Source organism: Echeneis naucrates, chromosome 20, assembly GCF_900963305.1.
Source record: "Echeneis naucrates chromosome 20, fEcheNa1.1, whole genome shotgun sequence".
Lineage (NCBI taxonomy): Eukaryota > Metazoa > Chordata > Actinopteri > Carangiformes > Echeneidae > Echeneis > Echeneis naucrates.
Window position 1 is genome coordinate 17,972,879 of NC_042530.1, and position 12,088 is coordinate 17,984,966.

At 40.0% G+C, this 12,088-nt stretch overlaps 1 protein-coding gene across 1 annotated transcript; it reads left to right on the plus strand.

Annotated features, from left to right (window-relative positions):
* The first annotated feature begins 724 nt into the window (after positions 1-724).
* prmt6 (protein arginine methyltransferase 6) lies at positions 725-2,154 on the plus strand. The gene has a single exon (XM_029529395.1). The coding sequence runs from the start codon at positions 751-753 to the stop codon at positions 1,837-1,839; it is 1,089 nt and encodes a 362-aa protein (XP_029385255.1). The 5' UTR covers positions 725-750; the 3' UTR covers positions 1,840-2,154.
* Positions 2,155-12,088: the final 9,934 nt, after the last annotated feature.

Below are 12,088 nucleotides of genomic sequence, written 5' to 3' on the forward strand. Positions count from 1 at the left end.
ATTTAAAGTCAATGTTTACTACAAAGGTATGGCTCATTTTCCCTTGATGGTTGCTTTTTCCGGTACTCAAGATGAAAGCACATCAGTTAATGCAGAATTACTTCCCTGCTTTATTCTCTGCATTGGATGAATTATTAGATAAAGATTTAGAAGAATGGAAATGTGCATGCACACACAAAAAGCTAATTCCCCTGCAATATTTTCTCCAGATTTTGCAGTCCTATTGTTTGCCATTTCCTGCATTATACATCTTGTTGTAAAAAGAGGTGTTATAGACAACAAACAACATGGCATCCTGTCTTGTCTTCTCAAACCACTGCTTCTTCTTTTTTCATCTTCATAAATAGGATTCAGCTCTTGCTTGTGTAAGTATGTCCATCTTCATTTTGTATGGTAATACTTTGTTGAGAAAGAAATCAATATTCAGTCAGCTACTGATTTGCTTTAGACTGTGTAGAATAAGTCTAATATAAATGTATCTAAATCACCTGCAGCAGCATGTTTAATCTAAAATTGCCCTGTATAAAAGACACTGCAGCTTTAAGTCAGCTCAGCGAGAGTTCATTATTTCCCTCCGGACATTGAACACACCAACCCGATGGTTGCGTCATCGTCCCTTGATTGTGGGATATGTAGTGTTTTCAAACGTGCCCTGAGCGTATCCTCTGTCACGGGAAACTACAAGCTCCAGATCAACCAGGACGGAAGTAGCAAAACCAAAGAGTGCAAGGCTGTAGCGCCACGGAAAAGATGTCTCGTGTTGTGAAAAAAAGAAAATTGGATAAAAGCCGCCAGGACAGACTTTACTTTGACAGCTACTCCGATGTAACGATCCACGAAGAGATGATCGCGGACCACGTCCGGACCAGCTCGTACCGCAACGCCATTTTGAGGAACAGTGAGTTTATTCGGGGGAAGGTCGTCCTGGACGTCGGTGCGGGAACCGGCGTGTTGAGTGTCTTCTGTGCTCAGGCCGGAGCCAGGAAGGTGTACGCCGTGGAGGCCTGCTCCATCGCCGAGCAAGCATCCAGGATCGTCAGACATAACGGCTTTCAGGAGCGCATTGAGGTGATCCGGGGCACAGTGGAGACGGTGGCCCTACCGGAGCCGGTCGACGTGATCGTAAGTGAGTGGATGGGTTACGCCCTCCTGCACGAGTCCATGCTCAACTCCGTCCTGTACGCGCGGGACAAATGGCTAAGGGCGGGGGGCCTCATACTGCCTAGCCGAGCCGAGCTTTACATCGCCCCGGTCAGCGACCCGGTCGTGGAGGACCGCCTGCACTTCTGGTGCACAGTGAAAGAACAGTACGGCGTCGACATGTCCTGCATGTCCGAGTTTGCCAGGAGGTGTATCATGAATTCCGACATCACGGTGAACTCGGTGTCGGTGGAGGACGTGCTCTCCCACCCGGCCCGCTTCGCCGAGCTCGACCTGCACTCAGTGACGGCGGAGGAGCTGCAGGTCGTGAGGGGGCGCTTCAGGTGCGAGTCGTTCGGCTCGGCGGCGGTCAGCGCTCTCTGTGTTTACTTCACGGTCACGTTCCCCTGCCCGGACATGCAGCAGGTGCTCGTGCTCTCCACGTCCCCATTTAAACCGGAGACGCACTGGAAACAGGCGGTGCTGTACCTGGACGCTCCGGTGGACGTGGTGCAGGACACCGTGATCACTGGGGAGGTCAGCATGTTTCCCTCCGAGGAGAGCGTTAGACACATCTGCATCCATGTGGACTACACAATAGGAGAGCAGAAAAAGCAGGCAAAGACTTTCACCATCCCGGATTGGAGCAGTGATGCTAGCTCTGATGTTCAGAGTGCTGCAGTGGCTCTGCTCACCTGATGTTATGCCGAAGACTGTTATCCAACATCAGGACTCAGGCCAATGCATGGAGGGACTGCAACACAATTCAATCCTACAAAGTCTGACAGCGTTTAGTTTATTTTCTGAGAAAATGCACACAAATAAAGCTGCTAAAATCTTCCATGTAAGCTGCAGAACATGCTCTGAGTATACACATTTCTATTTCTGGTTGTTTTTATGCCTTAATAAATGATTTGACAGAAATAATTAGAAAAATCTCATCTTTATATTACTGGCCCTGTCTTGATGTGATGAGGTCACTGTCATGTCAGTTGGCTCAGATTAAACATGTTGTAAAACATGAACAATGAAGTCATGCAGTGGTTTATTTACTATCTGACCTGATCATTTGGAATACATGAGCCCTTCTTCACTGGTTCCTCCCCTCAACAGTCAAGTTGTCCACACTGAATGTAAACAGTTGGTCAGCTGTGATTTTCTTCCAGTTTATAATTTGATCTTCACCACATTTATGATTTGGAAAACAATGTGGAGCTGAGAAAGAGAGGAGTGGATCTGACCCATTCTCTAACCTGGTTGGGTGGTATAGTCTGTCAATTACACTGCAGCCACACTGGGGGAAAAAATTCCCTGCTTTCTGGTCTATTGTCTACTGAATGGGACCATGGTTTAAAAAGTCGTACTGAAGACTTGAAACTAGAGTTTGAGATTCTTAACTCATTAAGAAAACATTTACCAAGCTAATAAATCAAGTGAGAAGTAGGGACATTTTCCCACAGACCTTATACAATCTGGCTTCATTTTATAACCAGTCGCCTGGCTGTCACTTCTTGATGGTCATTTCATAAACTCCAGGTTAAATGCTTGTGAACATTAACCTTTATTAATCCGGCAGAAAACCTGTCCTGATTGTAGTTTGCAGTGTTACACAATCATTCCCACATAACACTGCAGTCAAGTTGAGACTCATTGTTTTGGCATTCTTGCAGCAGAGGAAACATTTACATTTAACAAGATACAAAAAGTTTCCTGAAAGTCAGATCAGTGGAATACTAGATGTGGAGCAGCCTGAAGCAGGTTTTATTGGAAGGTTTACAAAGCTGTTGAATAAATTCAACACCATGCAGCAGAAATCTGATATTCTAATAAATTCAATCATGCATATTGTGTGGTATCTGATCAAAATGCTGCATTCAGATGAGGATTAGACCAATATATTGACTTGGACTTGATGTTGTGAGGCAGGAGGCAGCATCATACATGAGGTGCCTGACTTTGGCTGCAGCTCGGTTTCTTTTAAATGAAGGACTAAGTTGGCTTAGTGTTTAGGTTTAAACCTATGCATCAGTCATCTGTTGACAGAAACCACAGACTTAATTAAAATGAGAATTTCTTCATCTGTATTTTGAGATTGTCAGCAATATAATGGAGGTTATACTGTTTTTCAGCAGTGTTTCTTTGAGGACTAAAGTAGCATGTCCAAAGAAGTTGAAATGTAACATGCAGAAACCATAAAGGAGCAGTGAGGACTGGATCTGAACTGCTCTGTACTCTGTCTTTATTGTGTGGTAGTCAATCACACACTAAACCAGAGGTCCCCAACCCTTTTTGTCTTGTCTTTTTGTCCTTGTCTCCTCTGAGCTGTGCTCCATGTAGTTTGGGGCTTTGGGGCATCATGTGCATCACCATAACAGAACTAATATTTGGCAGGAGTGTAAATCAAGTGAGATATCACATTTTATTTTCAGACTTTAATACAGACAATACAATCTGACTTCTTTTTACAGCAAGTGGAGACACCCCCTGATAGTCAATAGATTTAAGGTTTAAGGCTCTTCAGCTTCAGTTTACAAGCAAATTTTTTTTGTTTCAGTTTCAGTCCATTTTTTATCAGTAGAATATGTTTGATACATCCCATGTCTCAAAATGTAGAGTGGGTCATCAACTACTCAAATTGACTGTGGTTGGATCCCAGACTCCTCCAGTGCACTTGAACTGCAGTGCCTCTGATGGTTGTTCCATCAATGTAGTGCGGGAGAAAGCTCTGTTAGTGAAAGGATGACTGTAACTTCCATTTCAAAGAGCTTTGAGCAGTCAAAGACTTGGAAAGTACTATACAAGTGCAGTCCATTTTACTTTATTATTATCATTATTATTATTATTATTATTTATTTATTTTTTGTAGGTATACAAAATGTGCTCCAACAACGGCAGTGACTTGTTCTCAGGAGCAGAGAAACTATTGAAACTATTTATTAAAGGCAAAGTTCTGTTTCAGAGACTCAGTTGAAGGCAGGGTGATGGTCACAGTGATCTTTCCTCTATAAAAGCAGTGGTGCACATCTTAATTCAACAGATATCAACTACATGACAAAAATCCGTCACAATATCCTAATTTGAATCTAACATTCTATCAAACTATATCAGGTGTAGGTCTTAAAAAAGAAATGCATAACTCACTTAATGGACTCAGATCAAAGGAAAGGAAAGCTTCTCTCAAGAAAACAACAATGAATGAGCACAAAGCCATCAGACACACCCAGCCTGGTGAAATCTCATATACTCATATATATCTTCAGGTGTTACCTGTTCCTGCATGATTCTCTACACCTGCTGCTAAATGCACTTTCATTTAATAATACTGTAACTACGCACTTGGACCATACGTATATATATTATAGCATCACAGCTGCCATATTGACACTATATTGCTATATTGTGTTGTAGTGCTGTTATTACCATCACTGCATGTGATCCACTTATTTGTTCTCTTTCTCTCATCCGCTCCCCGTGTTTTTCTTCCATCTATCTCTCTCTGTCTATCACAGCCCAGCTACTCTGAGTCCACCCTACGTCTAGTTCTGTTTGAGGTTTTTTCCTCTTAAAAGGAAGTTTGTCCTTTCCATTGTCACCAAGCACTGCTCTTTTTGAAGAAATATTTGGAAGTACCTTGAGGTAACTTCTGTTGCAATGGTGCAGTATAAAAAATATTTTTTCAGAAATTAATAAATGGCTAAATGCTGTGAATTCACCATTAAAAATGCCTCAAGTGACCACACTGAAATGAATCTAAAATATTCTTGAGTCTACAAATTGTAGATAACTATACACTTTAACTGACTGTGTGAGCCATCAAAAAGTTAGTAGACTTCATACACTGCTTGCTCCCTTTTGCCAGTAAAATAAATCATTGAGTGAGAAACTTTATGGTCATCAAGAAAATAGGTAACTGAAGCTGTAAAAACCTAAAATCAAAGCTGGAATAAGATGGATGGATGGATAGTCATAGTAACATCACAGTGTGACAGATCAGTCAGTGCACAGTGTACGGTGAATGAGCCACAAATTTGATCAATACACAGAAGGAGCACAGTGGGAATTTGTCTTCATCAGTTTCTCCAATCATAATGTGCTGTGGCCAGGAGGCAGCATTTACACACTCAACATTTATATCTGCCAATCCATTTCATAAACTCTTACAGACATCCAAACACTGAGTTTTATAAAATTATGTACTGTTTTGCTACCATTTTCTTGTATTCTTTCTTGGATTTCATGATTGTGATCATAATATTTTCCAATAACATAAAAGTCATTCGGTGAAATGTAATTATTGAAATCCCCCTGAAGATTGGAATATTATGAATATTGTTATGATGACATTAGATGTTAAAATAAAGATAATTGAACACTGGAGCCCTCTTTTCTCACATCCAGCTGCTGTCCAATAGAAATTCAGCATGACATATTGAATTAACCTGTAAATTTAAATTTAATCTAAAACAGTGTTTGAAATCAGTTGCTTCAAACATGAACCTGAAAACTGATTTTGGCTGAGTAACCCTTTATGTATAGATCCATTATGTGACATAATATGAAGAAATTAGTAGGAAATTAGTAGGAAACAGTCAAGTACAATCAGCAAAATGAGAAGTAGAATAATTAATTATATTATTGTAAGATATGGTGCATGGTATGGTGAGGTAAGTTTAGTAATTATTTGGACTAAGTGTTATAGTTAGAAAGGGCAGCATGGTGGCAGTGGTTAGTACTGTGACCTCACAGCAAGTACGTCATGGACCTGTTCAATTCTGAGGCCTGGTGCCCTTCCCTGCGGAGTTTGCATGTTCTCCTCGTGCCTTTATGGGTCCTCCAGTTACTCCAGTTTAACCCTTTCCACAGTCCAAAGACATGCATGTTTAGGTTGATTGGTGACTCAAAATTACCTGTACGTCTGAGTGTGAGTGGTTGTTTGTCTCGATGTGTTGGCCCTGCGAGCATACCCTGCCTTCGCCCAGTGTGAGCTGGGATGGGCTCCAGCACCCCCATGACCCAGTAACAGATAAGCGGTAGAAAATGAATGAATTAATTCTATAGAAAGTTGTACAACTGGTAAAGAGAATGAGACAGACAAATGTTTTCTGTATCAGCCTCAATTACTGTGAATAGCATTGATATCTGTTGTTACACTAAACAGATAGACCTTTTAGCAGGTAATTCTAATTTCATTCATTCATCTTCAATCGCTTATCCGTTTCCGGGTTGTGGGGTCTATTGGAGCCAATCCCAGCTCACATTGGGTGAGGGCAGGGTACACTCTGGACAGTTCACCAGTCCATCACAGGACCAACACACAGAGACAGCCACTCACACTCACACTCAGACCTACAATTTAGAGTCACTAATTACCCCAAACATGCATGTCTTTGAATGGTGGGTGAAAACCCACACAGGCACGGGAAGAACATGCAGACTCCGCACAGAAAGGCCCCAGGCCTGCTTTCTACCCCTTAAGCCTGATTTTAGTGTTAATGTTCAGAGTCGACTGCTGACCTCGCTCTTGGCTGTTTCATGGATTATGCTGGACACATCTTAGTCAAACTGCAGCCACTCAGTCTGCTGGCTAGGGGCTTAAAATCAGTCATACAATAAAATACACTTACTTAAACAATAAGAAAAAATATGGCAAAAGGATAATACATAATTACCCAGCACCTGTGGAGGAGTTAGAAGCAATAAGAGAATGATGAATGAATAAACAAGTTATATATAAAAATTCATAAGACACTGTCTTGGCCCTATAATTAAAACATGTGTACGTGGACATTAACATTATCTTGTGGGAGAAACTTACATTACCACAGAGTTGACAGCCTGTAAATGAATGGATTACAAGTGTTATCAACAATGTATAAAGCATTTTCTTACTTTCTCTGAAAGTTTTATGATGATTTCCAAATCTCTGGTTGTAACCACATCCACCAAGGTTCAGATTATAGGTGTCAACGTAAACCGTCATTGTCCTTTAGTGGAAGAGAAATATAAGGTGCACCTTCCAGTGCTCAAGAAAAACTGTGATGATTGCACACACTTCGCCACCATAGTGGCTCAATCTCTTCCTAGTTTCCTCAGGTAAAAAGGAAGTCCGGTGGGCAGAACAAAAGAAAGTGACCCAAGAATGGAAATGTCAACAGCAGCAGCAGCCACTGTTACACCCACAGTGAAACTCATGTATGCACAGCTGCACTCAGCTACTAAATGCTAAACTAATTGTGATCCATTCCTGCCTGAAATGATTTGGAGCCCATTAGAAACAAGAGCTGAAACTTAAAATGGAATTATTAGTTTTGGATCATGCTGCAATTTAACACCCAATCAATAGACAATGTGCTTAATCTAACAGATTTCAAGACTCATTATTGGAGGATGACTGAACGAGGCAGAGTAACAGCACAACCCAGGACATGGTGAACTAGAGGCTTTCTTTTTTCTTCTGTTTCAAATTTTTACAATGAAATTGACAGAATAAAATAATGTGATCAAAAATTGAAATCATCTTTCTTTTGTCTTCTGTTGAAATGTTTCCAAGTCGGTGCCTCGATGAACTATGTAAGAGACAGGGTGGCAGGTTTCAGCCACGCTGTATCCTCTAAAAGACTACAGTAGGCTGCAGTCTGCACCACTAAGGATATTCAAATTTTTAATTTTATGCATAAAATGGATATTTCTTGTTAATTTGCTTTTTGGTTTGTAAGCTTTTTGGAATTCTTCTTAGAATAGAATGAGCTTAATTCATACAGAATGTATCAGGCATGCTGCACATTGTTTTAGTTCACCGGACTACAGCCTTTTGTGTATTTCATTAGTTACCAGAGGAGGAGAAATGCTGTGTCAAGGTTTAGTTCCAACATCAGAAAACTGCATCATCTTTTCTTGCATTTTTAGCATATGTCTGTGCCAAATTGTGCTTATAATTATCTTTGTTTGCTCTGACACAGCAGCTGATGAGGAAACTGTGTCACATTCACAACACTAGCACATTTCTCTTTCCTGCATCTTTTTCATTGTTTCATCCACCTGATCCAGAATTTAGTGGGGTTCTTTTTGCCTTATTTAAGAATAACATGTACACTTGGACATACAAGCACTTGAGGGAATGCCATCTGTTTAGAACTTAGCAAACACAGTGAAGCATTTTTGATAAGTATACATTTAAAACAGAGTGCAATGAAAATGTAAACTCACCACCAGGCCCTGCCAAATTCAAGGACAAATTCAAATTCAAATCTCAAGTGGAGATTTGAATTTGTCCTTGACTGTCACCCACTCATGGATGAGAAAACAATGTCATGCTCCTCAGCTCTGCTTTCCCCACATTTTTTTTTAAAGTCTTTATTTTTCAATTTTCCCCAGAAGCATCAAGTCCAAGACAGAAACAACATACAAACCCACCCACCCACCCCAAGGCGCAGGAAGAAAAAAGATGGGGGGGGGGAATACAGTTAGGCAATCTCTTATCATGAAAAAAGAAAAGAAAAAAAGGGAGATGGGATAAATAAATCTACTGAAAGGGGATGCTTGAAAAGGGCTTCAAGTTAAAGTGAAATTCCTACGGTTTTTATCTACTCTATATCCAAGCTTTTTCAAGGGTAGCAAGGAAAGTACCTCCTTCTCCCACTGTAAAAAAGAACGTGATTTGTCTGACCTCCAGTTGAAAAGGATAAGACTACGGGCAATCAGAGATGCAAATGCGAAAGTGTTTGCTTATAATGCATTTATTTTACAGTTGAGGGGTGGTATTGTATGCCAAATAAAGCAGTGTAAAAATTTGCAAAAAATTAGGATTCACAGTCCATTCACAAATATATGACAGTGCAATAAATATCTTTTCCTCGTAAATTTTAGGGAGGGGCACATCCAAAACATGTGTCCTGTTGAAGCAGGGCTATACTTAAATCTTGGACATCCGGGGTTAGTACTTGGAAAGATTTTTGCTTGTTTTTCTCTTCCCCACATTGTGTGGCACTCGGCTTGTTTTACCAGGCTCACTTCGGTTAAACGAGCATTTTGTTTGAATTCTATCAGCAGCTTTGATGTGACACAGTGTAACTATGCTATGGAGTTATGTTATCTTTTATCATATCTCAAAAGTGAACATATGTAAAGACATTCACAGATTGTAAAATTATTGTTAATTTTTTTACATTTTAAATGCTAAATATCAGTTAACAAATAAAAACTGGATCATCTTTATTTTATTTTCGATCACTGTTGAAACCTGACTGGACTCTGGTGGCACATAATATGTAATCATGGTTACTCATCCATCCTGTATGCTAATGATGCCATGAATAAGCCAATAAGCTTCAATTCCCACAGTTGGTTACAGTAACCAATACTTCTGTCAGCATATCTTGTGTGGACAAATTAGGAACATGGTATTGACAAAAGCTAATTTGTGGACCAACCCCAAGAGACGTGGACTTCATTTCTCAGGGGTCAGGAAAGCCGGACCATTTTTCATCATTATCATTAGTTGCAGGACCTGACTCGGGCCTAGTGCTACTGCTGAAATAACCCTGTCCAACTACATGTGTCTGTGTTTTTCTCCAGTTCTGCAGTAATAAAACAGTACACTTATTTAAATGAGAAAATTTATTTATTCTAGCCTTGAGCTGCAAATCTCAGCTGAGAAACCCAGTGCCTATCACAAATGCATCCAGTAGAAAGCACTGAGGTGTGACTTCGCAGATAGACACACATTGTACAATGACAGATCTGAATGGCCACTGTTAAAGAAGTAAATCCCAAATTGCTCCAAGACCACTTAAATCTGACTGGGAAGGCCTTGATTCACAATCAGCCTGAGGCAGACGGCTTTCAGCTTGTGACCAGAGAACAAATCCACCAAACTGGCAACATCCCCCCTGCACACCACCCCTCCTTCTTTGCCTCTTCTCCACTAATCCTTTTTCAATCATGCACTTTCTGGATTATGCCTCTATGTCATTCTTCTGAGGTATTGTTTTATAACTTAATATGATATTTCAGTTTGGGCTAGCTGAGTTATGGGTTTAGGACACCGTGCAAGATTGGATAAGTAGCAGAGGTCTGCAGGGCGCAGACTGGAGCAGATGTTAGTGCCAGGCTGAAAGAAGCATGATGAAGATTTGAGACAAAGTCCAAATGGAGCAGATGCATAAAGGTGGTGAGACTGACCTGATTCAGTCCTTTTGAGGAATCACACTGCGATGTGAACCCTGTATTTCTCCTGACTCTATTAGGGTCTTTCCTTCCCAGGAAAGTAAGGGTGCTTTTTGTTGTCAGACACTTTATGAAAAAAGTAAAGATAGCAACTCTGAAGCCACCATCTTGATTCACCTTGTCCATATCATGCCAGCAAGAGATCAAAGGATCGCAAAGTCAAAGCTGCACAGAAGTAATTTCAAATAAAAAACACATTCCTTTCATATTTCTCTTTGGAGCTTTCACCTTGTCCAGAAAATGTGAACTCACATCTACAAGACAGTAGGAAAACATCTCCATGTAGAGATTTATACTTTTTCATGCAATGCAGTATTTATAGGACTTAAATATTTATTCATTTTCAATTTTAGATTCACTTTTACTTTGTATAAAAGTGTGTGATAGCTGATGAGCAGGCTTGACATTCAAAACTTATGTCTCTCTTAAAAAATATATACTTCGAAAATTGTATGCAGTCTTGTAGATTAAACTACCCACTATTTATATCAACATCTGGATATACAGTATATCACACTGTGATGGATCTTTCAGTTAAAATAATATTAAATATTTCAGACCAAGTAACCACACAGTGTCTGTATCATAGGTTAGTCCATGAATGATCAAGTAAAATCAAAAATGTATTGTCGACGAAGTATGACCAAATCTTTGAAGGGTGACAGATTTGATTCTTTTCATATTTCATATCATCATGCTGACAGCCACATGCACCATTATTGTCCTCCATCAGTAGAAATTTGAAATGCAGCAATTGTACTTGGCTATTTTTAAATTAATCTAACCTCAAATCAAGGATCTAAATCCTTCTTTCACTCTCTGTGCCTCCTCTGTACTGCTATGCTTCTCTGTTCTCTGCAAACATTACCTTTTATTTGTGTTATTATCATTTCCTGATTTGTCTTTGTTTTGTTGCATTTTCATTGTATTGTAATTTTGCATGGAAGACACACAGAACAACACAGTCACCTTTACACCTTATTTACTCTGTTTCAGCCAATCACATGACAGATGCTGAATGTAAAACTCATGCAGATCCAGGTGAAGATAAGCTAACATAACATAACATATACATTAGGCATAATGTATGCGTAGGGAGAATTGTTAGGGACTCTGTCACCTTGTGGTTTCAGAGGAACAACATACATTATTCATCAAAGTAAAAAAAAAGAAAAAGTCATCATATGTGCAAGTCACAGTCATTTGATATAGATTCTGCACTGCATACATGCTACATATAGACAACATATGACTGAATATACATCATTCACGCTCAGACAATGCTTGTAATGGAAGTAGTGGCCCTCTTATTTTCACAAACATTGTGTGATCCTTATGACTTTGAGTGCGGTGGTTGGTGTCAGACATCTATTTCTACAACTGAAAAAGTTTTCCCTCAAAATTGATCCTACAACAAAAGAATGCAGTGAACAACAGCTTTCTGCTGATGAGCAAGGCCAGAGAAGAACAGGTGGTGAAGCTGTAGTAGTAAGGGAGTGCCCATGGTGGGAACAGTTCACCATCCTTTAAAGGCTCTTGGTCACAAAGATTAAGGAATCTCAGACTGGTTTAATCAACATGACATGAGTTCACATCTGAAACCAACAGAACACCTTTGGGATTTGGTAGAACAGGAGATTGGCAGCATTAATGAGTGGATGCACGTGCAGAAATTATGCAAGGCAGAATGTACAACACAATGAAATGAGACTGTTGGACCACA